Raw genomic sequence first — 14,722 nt, forward strand, 5'->3', positions numbered from 1 at the left:
GAGGTCAAAAAACTCAATATACAAATGGAGACCGTTCAAACTTTTGGCTTGGCATTCCATTTGCTGACTCAGAAGACTTTATGGGTGGTATTTCAACTGTTGGTACAGTTCAAATACAATATACTGGTGACAGAGACGGTCTAAATGAATTGAAAGCAAAGAAGTTTACAAAACCAATAGCACTTTTCACGGAAGATGCTCTTTTGAAGATTCGTTCGATGAAACCTGCTGGGGCTCCTCAGATTGGTATAACGACAGCTTCCATCGAGCAGATTTTGGCAGCAGGTCAGTAAGTTGTTCTTGAACTGACTTCTCTCCGTCAAATATTGACAGTACGCCAGTTTTGACATAGTATTGTATTAAAAACTTTCCTTTAGAAATATCGGTCAGTTTTGTTGTTATATTTTTGTCAACGTCAAGAACTTTCACCATTTCAGTTATACCAACTTTCTTTGCTTTATGAAAATATTTTGGTTCAGCAAAGACTGCTATTCTATAACATTTTCCATTGTTTGTGTAAAGAACTACTCTGTCAATGAACTTGTATTGTTTGTGTGTGTAAACTTTGTTTTGCTTCAATTCGAAGAGATACTCAAATACGTCCATCTTTTTATTCTAAGTAAAATGTCATTTCCGAAAAATAGAAGCGTAAGTGTTTCAAAAGGTTTAATGGCGATGGCAGATGTGAAGTTAAATTCACCAACTCAAACAAACAGTCAAAGTGTTGTTTGTCAATGTCAAAGACAGAGATGTTGAAGTGGGGAAACCATACGAAGACGAAGATGGTATAACAATAGTTCCTGTAAAAGAACAACCAACATACCCTGAAGTTAGCAGAGACTTAAGTTCTGTTGCAGATATTCGAAACGACTACCAACAACTTAAAGACAAACTTAAAACTCAGGAGAAGATTTGTCAAGCTTTGGGTCTAATGTTAAACTTGGTCGAACACAACCCTGTAAAAGTGAACTCATATGTCATTGCACCTCATGAAATTTTGAAAGAACTATTGAAACTTTTGACAGAGGCAGACGATATAAACATCAAAGAAATAGAACCCGACATTGCTTGCTGTGGTGTTTCATATAATGTCATTGACAAGATATACGTTATGAAAGGAGGTGAAACGTTGAACTTAAAATATAGTTTCCCAGACGTTATAAAAATATTTGACGACCACAACATTTCATTAAAATTTAGTTGCTAAGTAAAAATGTCAAAACTTCTTGAAAGATGTTTGAAGAAAAATAATATAGACTTTATTTCATGTAAAGGACTTTACACACTTTTGAACGATATGAAAGACCCTGTTTTGTTTGTTCGTGTAGACAAAGGAAAGTTCTATGTCTTTACAAAATATTTGAACTTCTTAGACAGAGAACTTCAAGAAACGCCATGTGAAAGTTTAGATGAAGTTCTTCTCCACTTTCAGAAAAACTTTTAAATATATGTAAATGGCAGAAGACATAGTGGTTTATACTATTACGACTAAAAACCCTGAGTCATATAATTCTATAACAACAAACTTACAAAGTCCTCAAGGACGTATTGTAAACTGACCTTAAACACGATGACGACTAAAGCCTGTTTTGCTCTTTTGACACCAGAAGATTTTATTGTTGTGAATGGTAAAAAATACTCCTTTGAAGATACTTACTCAGATATACCACCAACAGGTTTTGTGACTTATTTAATACTTTAAGGACGGATGTAACATGTGCTGCAACTAGAGCAGGTTTCATTATGTTTGGATGTCCGACTGAGTTTAGTATAAACGATATGAGCTATAATACAAAACTTATATCTGGTTTTTACTACCAACAGTTTCCTATAACAGGAAAAGGTGTCATACAAGGAATGTCTGTTCCATTGACTTTAAGTACACCTATTTTATATATTGTTTCAAACTTAGGTTCAAAGTGTTATTCGAATGTCGACAGAAACTACTATGACCAAAAGATACTTATGCGTATAAACAACACATTCTCTGCTGGTTTGCCTATTGTTCATTCGAATGCAGAGTTTTCAGCTTTAGTAAACTCAAACACTTTAGCAAACATAAACTTAACCTTAGTTGACGCAAACTTTGTTCCTGTAAAACTTTTATGTCCTATGTATTTGTCAATGACGGCAGAAAGTTTCGAATTGGAAGATGCAACTGGTGAAAGTATTGTACTACAAGAACAACTTCAACAACAAATAGCTCAAGAACAACAAATGCAACAAATGAACAAATGCAACAACAAATAGCTCAAGAATAAAAAAAATATTTTTTTATTTTTATAAAAAATGTACAGAATAGACGTTTCAGATTTTTATGACTTCCAAGCGTTCAGAAATATGTGTCCATTTAGAGACTATAACAAAGCAGTCGAGAATTTGAAAACGTTTAGTCATTTATGTCGACTCTGCCCCAGAATGTTATGTCATGAAAGAATGGGATGTAGTCTTTAACAAACCTAAAGCGACAATAGTTTCAGAACAAGAATGTAAACAGAAACTTAAGAAAATAAAAGTCGTACAAGTTGGTATGAAGATGTTAGATGCTTGGGATATCTTATTGTCAAAGTTAGAAGATTTTTCAGTTCGTGGTATAAAGTTCTATACACCATCTCCAAACTTCTATTCTATCTTCACTGGATATAAATACGAACAAGTAGAATGGAAAGAAAATGTTATAGAAGCTTGGTTAGACCATGTCAAAGAAATTATATGCAATGGAAACGAAAGAGTATATGAGTATATCTTATGTTGGTTTGCAAACATCTTACAACATCCAAGTGCTAAAAATGAAACTGCTCTCATCATAATTGGAAAACAAGGAACAGGTAAGAACACTTTCTTTACAGATATCTTATGCAAACTGTTAGAGGGCTATTCGAACCCTAATATGACAAACTTAGAAAACATCTGCGGTAAATTTAACTCTTCAATAGAGAATATGAAACTTATAGTATGTAACGAACTTCAAAGTATAGATACAACAAAAGTTTTGAACTCAGATGCTTTGAAGAGTCTTATAACAGACAAAGTTGGAGTTGTTGAAAGAAAATATAAAGACCAAAGAGTTTGTGAAAATGTTGCAAACTTCGTCATGGTTTCAAACAACGCCGTTCCGATGAAGTTAGAAAGTTCTGACAGAAGATATGTAGTTGTCAGAACGTCAGATTCTCATATGCAAGATACAGAATATTTTGACGACTTAGCAGAAACTTTGACATCTGACTTTTACAACCACTTGTTCTCATATTTATGACATTAGATATTTCTAAGTTCAATCCAAGACAAATTCCACATACCGAAGAGAGACAAACATTGTTAGAAGCAAACAAGAGTGTATATGAACTGTTCATAGATGAAACTGACTTTGAGTGTTTAGATGAAAGGTCATTGTACGATTCGTATAAACAGTATTGTCAAGAGTATGGTTATATGACAGCGTCTAAACGAACATTCTTGGCAAATGTCAAAAGTCTTTTAGATGTTCAGAATGGTGTATATACAAAGAAAAATTTTTCTGAGTAAATTTTAAAAAAAATATTTTTTTATCCGATAGAAAAGATGACGAAATTCATCTCAGTAAACAAGTACATGTCAGGACTTAAAGAAGAACTAGACCCATTCACATATTTGAATGTTTACTTCTACCATTTTGAAAAGTCTACATTTGACAAAGTTTGGAACATCGAACCAGTTAAGTTTGCTATTGTGACTAAAAATGGTGCGAAATTTGAAGACTTAGACATAGAAGGTTTGTTAACAGTCAAAGAAAGTTTTGACAGAAGGTTTCAAACCTTAAAGAAGGCAAAGCATACAAACTTGTTATACCTTATGAACCAAAGAAAGCAGACGACTATGAATATTATGAGTCTAAGATAGTTGAATTCAAGGTAAATTGGGTAAAAAGATTTTAGAGTCTAAGCCAGTGTTTGCTCCTAAAGAGGAAGAGAACATTGACATTGACCCAGAAATGTTCTAAAAATAAAATTTTATTTTTACATGTCAAATTCTCTTTTTCTCTGGCTCTGGTTCTTTCTTCTCTTCTTCTACTTTCTTTTCTTCTTTTCTCTCTTCTTCTTCTCTGGTGGAGTTATGTCAAACTTCTCAGAACCATATTTTTGTAAAAGTGCTTTGTCATTTAATAGCTCTTCTATTCTGTTTTCTATTTCATTTTCAAGAACAGCGCATGTGTCTTCTTTGCATTCTAAGAAGTTTTGTTGGACTTCATCTCTCCAAGAGGCGTCATCTCTGTCAACAAGTCTGTCATTGACAAATTTTAAGACTTCTCTGCTTAAGGTTTTATGGTTCTTGTCATATTCCCAGAAACAGAACTTTAGAACAAATTCACCTTTCTTGTTTACACTATGTAAGATTTTATGGTCGACAGATGTTTTGCTGTCGAAAAGCTTGTCTCGAATATAGATAGCGAAATCGCTAGACATTTCCTAAAAGATAAAAATTTTAATTTTTCTAAAAATATGTTAGAAAAAAGTTTGCTGACATTGACAAGAAATTGAGAATGTTTTAAACAAGAACAAGAGGAAGTTGGAAAATGCTCAGATAAAACCCATACATGACAAGTTCCTATTTGCTCAGAATGGTAAACAGGTCTAATCGCACCACCTGGTCGGTAAGACTTTCACTTATCTTAAAATGGCTGCACAACAACAAGAACTAGATGAGAAGAACCCATTCTATGAGTTAGTAGTCATTTGTAGTACTTCTGGTCAATTTGACCAAACCGTCAATTCGTTCAAAGATATTATAAAGAAGTCTAAGTTAGTATGTATAAAAGACTCTGGGTTGTTAGATTGGATAAGAAGTACCAAAAGAAGAGTTTTGAAGTACAATGCTATAAATGAGTATGTCAATTCTAAGTTTAAAGACCCAAATGAGGAAATGCAGAGAATATTAGAGAAAAACACTTCAGAAACAAACAGAAAGAGATTGAGTACCTTTCGAAGAAATTGCAATCTTACGATTGGAAGACTTACCCTCACAGAGGTGTCTTCTTATCTTAGATGACTTTGCTTCTCATCCTTTGTTAAAGAACAGAGAACAAGACATGTGTCGAATTCTTAAGAAGCTCAGACACTTTAACATTTCAGTTGTCATTTGTGTACAGACAGCAAGAGTTTAAGTAAGGATGTTAAAGAGAATACTTACTGATATCATACTTTTCCCCGGATTGTCCGAAGACGATTTCATGGAACTTATGAAAGAGTCCATGGCAGGTAAGTTTGACAGACATGAACTATGGGAGAAGTACAAAGTCATACAAGACCCTCATACTTCTTTCAGAATTCACATCTACGCGAACAAAGTTCAAATTGTAAAAAGTCAAGCGTAAAAATGTAAGTGTTTGAGTCTTAGTCTGTTGTGGTGCTGGGGCTGTCGGTTCTTCTGGCTTTGGAATGGACTCGGTTGGTGGTACGTCGGACATTCGTTTGTGTCCTGTCGGATGGAAGGACTTTTCCTGTCGGAAGGAAGGACTTTTCCTGTCGGAAAGAAAAACTTTTCCTGTCGGAAAGAAAAACTTTTCCTGTCGGAAAGAAAAATTTTTCCTGTCGGAAAGAAAAATTTTTCCTGAAGGTCGGCCAAAAAGTTCTCAATTTTCGAAAATTTGAATGGTTTACGGACGGACAACTGGAAAATTTTTTCCTGTAGGAAGGAAAATTTTTTCCTGTAGGAAGGAAAATTTTTTCCTGTTGGAAGGAAAAACTTTTCCTGTAGGAAGGAAAATTTTTTCCTGTAGGAAGGAAGGACTCGGAATGCCAGAAGGATTTGACAAGACAATTTACCTTATAGAGCTACCTGAGCCATCTGACTTTCACAAAAGACCAAAAATAAACGCTTTACATGTATTTTTCAGCAACTTCGTCAAATAATTTTATAGCTTTATCTATCTCATCTACTTCAAACGTTTCTTTACCTTTTATGGGAGCACCATACATTTTCTCAAACTTTTCAAGTAGTTCTGTTTCAGCAGCTCTCATATCATTCACAAACACAACCTTGACTCTATTGACTATACTGTCATATCTTTGAGTTATATTATATGTTCTTCCTATCTTATATCTCTTTGTATTGAAGTCCTTCGGTTTCTGAACGATGTAAAGTAAGCCTTCACTGCAACGTTCCGTATCGAATGAACCATATGTTATGAAATTATATCCAACAACTGGGTCTAACCATAACAAAACTATCGGTATAAGACTTTTGTCAATGAGATATGCTGTAGTTCCACAGAATCTTACCGATATCATAAGCTCAGGATTTCTTGTCAAAATTTTCTGAGTTGAAGCAATTCCAACCCAATGCCATGTTTTCTTTCCAAATGGTGATATAATGTCTGACAAAGAATATTTGTTGTATTTCTTTGAGTATCTTACGTTTAAATCACCTATTCTAACCACTTTGGTGTCATTGTCTATCTTTTTAACTGTTTCAAACTCAGTGTTTGTCATTTCCTGTTCTTACATACAAAATAAAAAAAAATATTTTAAAAAAACTAGCGTTAATTTTATTTTTTCTATCTTGTATAAAAGATATGATTTCATAGAGTTTTTTTACGATTTTCATGAGTTTTAGGCAAGACCGGAAAAAGTCGGGGTAGCATTTTTTCACGATTTTCATGTGTTTTAGGCGACCCCTGTAAAAGTCGGGGTCGCTGTTCTTCACGATTTTCATGAGTTTTGGCGACTGGGGTTTTTTACCTACTCGCAATTTTTCACGATTTCAGGGATTTTTTTACGAAGTGCAAAAGTTCTCTTCGTCAAAAAATAACAGTTATATAATGAAAAAGTGTCATTTTTTTCATGTCAGAAGACTCGAAGGTGCAACACTTCCAAAATACCGACGAACTCAGAAGAGCAGCATGGCAGTATGTTCTTGACAACTTCTTTGAGTTCTCCAGGTACACCTTGGAAAATGCTGAAGAACTCCGACACAGAGAATTTGGAGAAATTGCACTCCAATACTACCTTGACAAACAAAGGGTAAACAAAGGGTAAAATAAGACTAAAAACTTAACGTTTAAAAAGTGACATTTTTATGAGCTCCGAGTCACCGAGAAAACTTGGTCAGATGTTAGCAGCTTACTTCCCTGAGGAGGATGGAAGCGTTACATACGTAAGGTTCAAAAACAACGAACCTGGAATTGCGTACAAAATTCGCAATTACATGACCATGGAAGAGTACGAAAGGTTCCTACAAGAGAAACCAGCTCTAAACAACTCAGAAAAGAAAGAATAAAAAGTTTAACTCGTAATTGTTTATTTTTTTACTTGTATGGGCAAGCTGCAAGAATGAAGTCGATTATCTCAGTCTTTGTCTTGACCAGTTGGACGGCTCTTGCGAGTACGTCTGTTTTGCGGTCTCCAGCTGGTGTCTGACCTTCGTAATTGCGCATGTTCTTGAGAGCTCCAACTGTAAATGGTTGTAGGATGAAGAGTCTCTCAGACTGCTTGAGGTAGTCGTCTCTGTCTTTGACCGAATCTGTGGTACGAGTCGAATCGGTCGATTTGAGGGAAGAGACTGAAAGCCTGTCGTCTTCCATTGGAGCTGTAGCATACTCTTTGCGTAAGCGGTTCAGACCTTCTTCGAAGTCTTGGTCTCTCTTCGATTGGGATTGAGATTGGAATTGCTGGGGTGGAGCTTGCTGGAACATCCAAGGGTTGGGGAAGTAAGGCATAGGTTGAGGAGGGTAGTTCGGGAAGCCTTGTGGTGGGTAGTAACCTTGAGGTGGAAATTGGTAGTAATACGGAGGTACTTGCTGGAACTGAGGTGCAGGGGCTGGTGCTTTAGGTTCTTCTGGTTTGGGAATGGACTCGGTTGGTGGGACGTCAGTCATCTGTTTGTGTCCTGTCAGAAGGAAAAACTTTTTCTGTCGGAAGGAAAAACTTTTTCTGAAGTTCGACCAAAAAGTTCTCAATTTTCGAAAATTTGAATGGTTTACGGACGAACAACAGGAAAATTTTTTCCAGTTGTCGGGAAAACATTTTCCTGTCGGATGGAAGAACTTGGAATGCAAGAAAGACTTGACGAGGCAATTTACCTAATTGAAATTAACGACTGCTTAAAAGACTACTTGCGCAAGGTAATGAAGCCCAAGGTCAAGTTCATCTCTATTTCTGGAAGGTCTACACTTCAGCTCGAGACTTCGACTGGAATTCCAATTCAAATACCAGACGGGACAGCCTACGATGGCATAAAGGACGCCAAAAGAGAAGCTCTTGTTAAGTTCCTAAACAAACGTCCTTGGATAAAAATACCAAACAAGGAGAACCCCCTACCCCATATGAAATTGGCAATTCAGTCTCTCCTTCACTTCTCTGGTCAACCGTTCTACATAACCTCAGAAGGCGACATCCAACCAGTTCAGCAAACATCTATATGGCACGTTTAGAGTAAAAACATTTTTTTTCATTTTTTGAATGAAGCAAGTTAAATTCGTCCCACACCAAACTCAATGGACCGATGAAGAGTTTCAAGCTATGGTTGAAGGTGTTGAGAACGACATAGACGGCGAACTTGAAGGAGCTCAAATCACAATTGCAACCAAAATTGCAGAAGTCAAGGAACAGATAGCTCCACTTAAAGCTACCAAAGCTACTCTTGACCTCATGGATAGTTACCGTTTAGATGTCAAGAGTGGAATAAGACAATTAAAATTAAAACTTCTAAACTACGAAGCTATACTCCAAAAGTTAGCAGAAATGAGAAGACTTTACCAGAGCTACTTACATGTAAGGGACTTACCTTCAAGCAATCCGACCAAAGATGAATTTGTTGACATTGTCCCAATTTTGTCCGAAAGTCAGCTCAGATGTTTCGAACTGCTCCCAACATATCCAGAATATGAACGTTTGCCTGAACTCTTCCGCAATCTCAAAAAACGTTTTTTGGTTCTCATGTTCGAAACTTTTATCGGAAGAGACAACAAACGTTCAGAAGAAGAACAAGATATTATTTTAAACTTGTTGTATGACTTAACCGTCATAACAAGCTTTTTGAAGTAAAACCGTCATTCTCAAACCACTTCATTTTTTCGATGTCCGAACAAGCACCGAAGCCAAACTCAATGGCAGATGTCCTTTCAAGGTTGCCAGACAAGCGCCCAGTTCAAATTCAAATTGCCCAATTGAACGCTCATCTGACAACCACCATTAAGACTATCCAATGTAGTCTTATGGAAGAGATAACCAATCTCAAAGTCGAAGTCCTCACGAACCAAGCTTCCAATAAGAAAGTCCTGAACGATTTCGCGGAAACCTTGCGCCAATACAACATAGAGAACCAAAACCTTGCCAGACTCATCTACCGTTTCTTCGAAGAGATAGACACCATCTGGAAGGTACTCGGAAAGGACAGAACATGCAACACCGTACTTCGTGAGTACCAAATTGAAGAAGGAATTTTCGAGGAAGAAGAGAAACACGAAGAAGAAGAGGAAGAAGAAGAGAAACACGAAGAAAAGGAAGTTTGGGCAACCCTTGTTGCCGATGACGGTTATGAAATTTCCCAACCCTACCCATACAAAATCCGCAACAGGGAGACCGGCAAGGTTCTTACCCCAGTCCTCAACAACTTGGGACACTTGAGCCTTACCCTTCGGAATTACGGTACAATTTCCATGGGAAGGCTTGTCGGTATGCAATGGGTTCCAAATCCAAACAAGAAGACGAAGGTCAGACACATTGACGGTGACAAGCTCAACAACCGTAAGGAGAACCTCGAGTGGTTCTAAGAGTAAAAAAATTTTATTTTAGGGGGAAACCCCGAGTAAATTTAAGTTTTTAGTTGCATAAGTAGCTTAAATTAATGGCAATTTGGATAAGTAGTTCCTGACCTCTGAATTGGACTCTTTCGTCATCCCAGTTGCGTAGGAGGTCGTCCCAGAGGAGTTGAGAGAATTGCCAATCCAAGGACGATTTGTCCTCCCAGGCATTGAGGATGTACTGCTCGTAGAGTCTCATGACCTCTGCCTTGCACCAGACACCCTCTCCCTTGGAACGTAAGGCTTCTTCGAAGTGCTCGAATGCGATTGGCTGCTTGACCATCTGAAATGACACTTTTTGTCCGTTTGGTCAATGTTTGTGTCTCGTGCCATAGTCGACGAAAATACAAACAAACAGGTTATATATGAGTTTGAGACCAAGAATGGTGTAACTCGACCTGTCCGATTCAAATTCGAATAAAAATTTTTTACTTCATGCAATGTTTTATTTCTGTGCCGTCTTCAAGTATGCCCCAGTACTTACGCTTGGAGAGGACATGAACTTCGGTGAAAATTTTGTCCAATTTGAATTGACCCATCTTTTCACCGACCATTCCCATTTCAATGAGTTTGTTATAGCCTTCTTCGTTCGTCATGAGCGCATCGATGTTCTCATAGTATACCTTCACTTTGGATTTAACTTCGGAGAAGAATTTGTTGTAGTTGTCGAGGACTGCCTTTGCGAACTGAGGGTAAGACCAATGTTCGACAATAGGTTTTACTGTGGTTACTAAGCCATTTTGACCTTCGGTGAACTCGTATTTCAAAACAAAAGGAGAAAACCTTTCAACAAAGTTGTCGACCTTCTCATAGTGTTTACTCTTCATCTCTTGAGGTTTCTTAATGGAATATCCCCATGTCGAATTCATAAGCAATTTGAGTGTCATTGCAAGTTTGGGGTTTGAAGCTTTCCTAATATCATACATTTGTTGTATGACTTTTCCAACTGTATAGTTCCTTCCCGGGAACTCACCATTTTCGTTTGGAATTCCAGTCGGGATATATTGGACAAACCTCATGTACGCAGCGTTAAGGTCGACATAGTATATTTTTTCGTTTGAGTCGAACTTGTCGCATCCAATGGGTCCAGTTCGTGGAAATTCAAGTGAGTCTCTTATCTTTTGAGAAACCTCGCCTGTTATCTCATAAACATCGTCAAAGCAACCTGTTTCATATAAAACCTTCTGACCTAACTCAGAAGCTCTCCAATACAATTTGACATCAATTGGATGCCTCAATGGAAGTTTGTTTATAGCATCTTGAAGTTCTTGCAACCTCATTGGAAGTTCTTCTGGTTCAGGTTGGTATCCGAACAATCCAACTCCTTTTGGAACTGTGTACTTCTTTTGTGCTATAACCTTGTCCGGAACAACTTTTGGTCTTACCAACAATGAAAAGTTTGTTTCGTCTTTTGGTACAAAAGTTTCTGTCAGCTTGTCATCTGGAATTGGTTCCAACAAGCCTTTCTCGAAAAGAATGTTAACAGCTCTGACAATGTTGCACTTGCCTTTTCCGAACAATGGGTTTGTAAGACTTTCGTTCAACATGAAGTGGTTGTGGACAAGTACAATCTTCAACCATGGCAATTTGAAGTCAACAACATAGTCGTCGTGTGAAGAACCTTTCTCAGTCGGAATGTTGACTCGGATATTCACATTTGCCAACGGTGCAATTTTTGCAATTGACCTCTGAGAATGTACCTTGTCTTCACACATGACTCAAGATACTTCATCTTCTCATCTGTAACAAGACCAGAGTTCCTGAGACATGTGAGAATACAAGGTTCATTGACAATTGTTTCAATTGAATTGTAAATTCCATACCTTGTCAGTCAATGTCAGACTTATTTCTGAACGGGAAGTATCCAGCATGTTGTCTGACTGCTTGAGGGTTGGTTGGTACCATTCGAACTTCACGCTTGCAATTCCTTCAATTGCATTCAAAATATCTGAGTCGGAGTCAAACATTTGTTCTCTCTTTGTAGTCTTGAAAGCGTCAAGAAGTTGTGCGGCTGTTGTGACATTGCCATGTGCATAGTAAATATGACCATCTAAATCTGTTACGGTTAGTCTGAGATTGTATCCTTTCTTATTTCCGTCTTGAATTGCAGCAAGTACACCCATGAAGCCTTCTTTGTTCTTTCCTTTGTCAAAGTTTACTGTAAAGGTTCGACCAGAGTAATTTTACTTCTAACTTCACGGTACTTCTCATATGCATATCTTGTTCTTTCCATGGGAGCATGTGCGTCTTCACCTTTTCCTTTTTTCCTTCTCAAAGGATGCAATTGTTCGTCATGTTTCCAGTAGAATCTGGCAAAGCCGTCGTGTCCTTCAACTTGAGGTTCACTAACATCGAAAGGCATGTCCATAAGACGTTCTTCTTCTAACCTCTCTAGTCTGTTTGGATAATTTGCGCGTGCTGTTTCTAAGTCCATTTCGTAGCGAAGACCAGACAATTTGTCATAGACTTTTATGGGTCTTCCCTTCCTATATTTAAACTTCTTTGAAACTCTCCAACCATATCTTTCTAACTCTGCTTTTATTCTAGCAGACCTTCTATCCATTCTATACGGGGGCATTTTTATAAAAATAAAAAAATGTTTTTTCTTTACTTTACATAACCACCGGCTGCCATAAGTCTTTGACGCCAACCCATACCAGCTAATGAAGGTTGACTTGGTTTAGTATTCAAACTAAACTTTGGTTTTGGTTTATCTTCAGTTTTTGGTTTTTCTTCTTCTATTGGTTTTTCGTCACTTTTCGGTTCATCTGACTTTACCTCACTTGCTGGAACAGTTGTGTCGTCAACATCTTCATAAATGTCATATGCCATTTGTTTCTGTTTTCCTTTCAACTTTTTGTGTTTGTTGTAAAGTTTAGAATATTTTGACTCTAAGTCAATGAGATGTTCTATAATGAACTGTTGGTCAGTGAAGTAAACTTTTCCATCTGTTGTCTCGAAAGCTCCTTCAGACTTCAATATTTTATTTGTGAGAGTCTGTTTCTTTTTTGAGATACTTGCCGTTCCATTTTTATGAAAAGTGACTTTGTAGTTAGGGTTTGTATTTCCAGACCTGGCACTTTCTATTATTGAATTTTTCTCTTCATCTGTAAGTTCTTTGACAGGTTTTGACAATGGTTCTGAACTTTTTGTTTGTGGTGTCAAATCTACCGTTTCAACTTCTTCGGTCATTTCATCTCAGTAAAAAATTTTAGTTTGGTTTGTTTTCAACTGGTTGTTGAGGTTTTTTAAGTCGGTCTAAAACTTCCTGAGGTATAGGAAGAACTTGACAAACACGTGGTTGTGTAACTGCTGGAAGCCGACAAAGCCATCTTGAGCCCATTTGTCTCAATGCTGTATTGTTCATTTCATCTCAGTAAAAAATTTACATTCCCCACGTTTGAGGCGGTTGAGGTTGGTTGTTGTTTACCCACTGTTGTGCATGGTTATATCCTCTGTTAAAGAATCTTTCACCTTGGTCCATGTAGTGCCTGCTTGGTTATAGTAGTCATTTGCTTTGTTATAGTAGTTTCCTGCTTGTCTTCCTACATTGTCCATCCATCCTTGAACTTTTCCTCTTGTTTCAGGATTTGGAATAAGATTTGCTGCATCTCGTGCTACCTCCCAACCTTTCTGTACAGTTTGTATAATAGGTTGTGCTTTCTCTTTCAGTATACCTAATGTACTCAAAATCTTCCTTCCAATTCCAAATGCACCTCTGGCTAGTGTTCCCACTGCGGGCAAAAATCTAGATGCGACTCCTGCTAATGCGCCAAATAAACCCATTTCTTATGGGTTAAAAATGACGAATTCAAACAAGGACCCGTATGTTTCTAAAGCGACAAAGAAAGCACTCATGGTAAAAATCTTTAGTTCAACACCAAATGCTTGGTTTATGGATATCTTGGAAAACATTCCGAGGTATAGAGAAGATGGACCACCATACTGGCTAATATTTGTCGGTCAAAACACAAGATACTGTGAAGCCATACCATTATGGTCCAAAAATATTTTAGATGTGAAAACTGCTTTGACAATATTCGTTGACAAATACCATCCAACAAAACTGACATCTGACTGTGAAAGTTCTTTCAAATCAGACGATATTAAAAACTATCTGCGTTCAAAAAATGTAAACCAATATTTCATTGTCGACCAAAACCATTCTGCTCTTGGTGTCATTGACAGTTGTATAAAAATCTTAAGAGACTTAAACAACCACAAGGTGGTGAAGATGAAATGTCATATGACGACAAATATAGACACTTCTCCATGGCAAAGATGAGACAAGTTTTAAATATTTACAATAGCCGTAAACAAAAAGGTTTGGGAAACCACTCCCCCGAAGAAATGAAAAACAACCCACTTAGAGAAAGACTATATATTTAATAGTTTAGTCAAAAGAGACAAACAAGAAAGAATGCCGGGCTTCAAACTTCAGAAAGGTGACAAAGTAAAAATAGAAATACCTAAACGCGACCCATATGAAAATACTATTGACTATGACAACAACAAGTACCCGACAGGTACTCACATTCGTGTTCGTAAAAATAGAAGAAAGTATACAAGAGAATATTATGAAGTTTTAGGCAAACATGGCAAAATGTACAGACTGCAAGCAGAAGATAAAACTACTATTGTCAGACCTCGTTTCAAACTTGTCAAAGTTCAAGGTGGTATACTTTCAAAGACAGTTCCTAACAAATATAAGACAACTCCTGACGAATATGCTAAAGAAGTTGAAAATGACGACTAAGCATTTCTATACCATGCGTAAACTGTCATGTAAGGTGGCATGTAGTCTTTACTTTGTCCCGTTGTTTGCGTATACCCTGAAACGCGATGTGTATGGTTTCCTTCTCCCTGTGTGCTACCCCAGAAACAATTTATAGCAAACTGAACGTCGTCTTTAACATCATATCCTTTACCTTTTTTCATTGCCGA

The 14,722-nt window shown here is 37.1% G+C and overlaps 11 protein-coding genes and 4 pseudogenes across 15 annotated transcripts, besides 1 other annotated feature; 7 read left to right on the plus strand and 8 right to left on the minus strand.

Moving 5' to 3' along the window:
• Positions 1–14,722: part of a mobile genetic element that runs on past both edges of the window.
• On the plus strand, positions 1,858–2,261 carry TVAGG3_0888070 (annotated as a pseudogene). Its single transcript has one exon. A coding segment is annotated over exon 1 (404 nt).
• TVAGG3_0888080 lies at positions 2,290–3,123 on the plus strand (annotated as a pseudogene). The gene has a single exon. A coding segment is annotated over exon 1 (834 nt).
• On the plus strand, positions 3,562–3,758 carry TVAGG3_0888090 (protein of unknown function, DUF4108 family; the record flags this gene model as incomplete). The annotated part of the gene is made up of 1 exon (XM_051250749.1): positions 3,562–3,758. A coding segment is annotated over one exon (197 nt), but the record flags the coding sequence as incomplete, so codon positions are not given.
• On the minus strand, positions 5,856–6,266 carry TVAGG3_0888100 (organellar and viral DNA polymerase type B; the record flags this gene model as incomplete). Its single annotated transcript, XM_051250750.1, has 1 exon — positions 5,856–6,266. One exon carries the CDS (start codon positions 6,264–6,266, stop codon positions 5,856–5,858), a length of 411 nt encoding a protein of 136 aa, XP_051086225.1.
• Positions 7,054–7,254, plus strand: TVAGG3_0888110 (uncharacterized protein; the record flags this gene model as incomplete). Its single annotated transcript, XM_051250751.1, has 1 exon — positions 7,054–7,254. The coding sequence occupies one exon, from the start codon at positions 7,054–7,056 to the stop codon at positions 7,252–7,254; it is 201 nt and encodes a 66-aa protein (XP_051086226.1).
• On the minus strand, positions 7,283–7,852 carry TVAGG3_0888120 (uncharacterized protein; the record flags this gene model as incomplete). The annotated part of the gene is made up of 1 exon (XM_051250752.1): positions 7,283–7,852. The coding sequence occupies one exon, from the start codon at positions 7,850–7,852 to the stop codon at positions 7,283–7,285; it is 570 nt and encodes a 189-aa protein (XP_051086227.1).
• Positions 8,012–8,407, plus strand: TVAGG3_0888130 (uncharacterized protein; the record flags this gene model as incomplete). The annotated part of the gene is made up of 1 exon (XM_051250753.1): positions 8,012–8,407. One exon carries the CDS (start codon positions 8,012–8,014, stop codon positions 8,405–8,407), a length of 396 nt encoding a protein of 131 aa, XP_051086228.1.
• On the plus strand, positions 8,436–8,670 carry TVAGG3_0888140 (uncharacterized protein; the record flags this gene model as incomplete). The annotated part of the gene is made up of 1 exon (XM_051250754.1): positions 8,436–8,670. A coding segment is annotated over one exon (235 nt), but the record flags the coding sequence as incomplete, so codon positions are not given.
• On the plus strand, positions 9,053–9,748 carry TVAGG3_0888150 (MazG nucleotide pyrophosphohydrolase domain-containing protein; the record flags this gene model as incomplete). Its single annotated transcript, XM_051250755.1, has 1 exon — positions 9,053–9,748. The coding sequence occupies one exon, from the start codon at positions 9,053–9,055 to the stop codon at positions 9,746–9,748; it is 696 nt and encodes a 231-aa protein (XP_051086230.1).
• Positions 9,798–10,061, minus strand: TVAGG3_0888160 (uncharacterized protein; the record flags this gene model as incomplete). Its single annotated transcript, XM_051250756.1, has 1 exon — positions 9,798–10,061. The coding sequence occupies one exon, from the start codon at positions 10,059–10,061 to the stop codon at positions 9,798–9,800; it is 264 nt and encodes an 87-aa protein (XP_051086231.1).
• TVAGG3_0888170 lies at positions 10,207–11,518 on the minus strand (annotated as a pseudogene). Its single transcript has one exon. A coding segment is annotated over exon 1 (1,312 nt).
• On the minus strand, positions 11,567–12,341 carry TVAGG3_0888180 (annotated as a pseudogene). The gene has a single exon. A coding segment is annotated over exon 1 (775 nt).
• On the minus strand, positions 12,386–12,610 carry TVAGG3_0888190 (phage tail repeat-like family; the record flags this gene model as incomplete). Its single annotated transcript, XM_051250757.1, has 1 exon — positions 12,386–12,610. One exon carries the CDS (start codon positions 12,608–12,610, stop codon positions 12,386–12,388), a length of 225 nt encoding a protein of 74 aa, XP_051086232.1.
• TVAGG3_0888200 (uncharacterized protein) lies at positions 12,990–13,145 on the minus strand (the record flags this gene model as incomplete). Its single annotated transcript, XM_051250758.1, has 1 exon — positions 12,990–13,145. The coding sequence occupies one exon, from the start codon at positions 13,143–13,145 to the stop codon at positions 12,990–12,992; it is 156 nt and encodes a 51-aa protein (XP_051086233.1).
• TVAGG3_0888210 (uncharacterized protein) lies at positions 13,245–13,564 on the minus strand (the record flags this gene model as incomplete). Its single annotated transcript, XM_051250759.1, has 1 exon — positions 13,245–13,564. A coding segment is annotated over one exon (320 nt), but the record flags the coding sequence as incomplete, so codon positions are not given.

Source organism: Trichomonas vaginalis, chromosome VI, assembly GCF_026262505.1.
Source record: "Trichomonas vaginalis G3 chromosome VI, whole genome shotgun sequence".
Taxonomy (NCBI): domain Eukaryota; phylum Parabasalia; order Trichomonadida; family Trichomonadidae; genus Trichomonas; species Trichomonas vaginalis.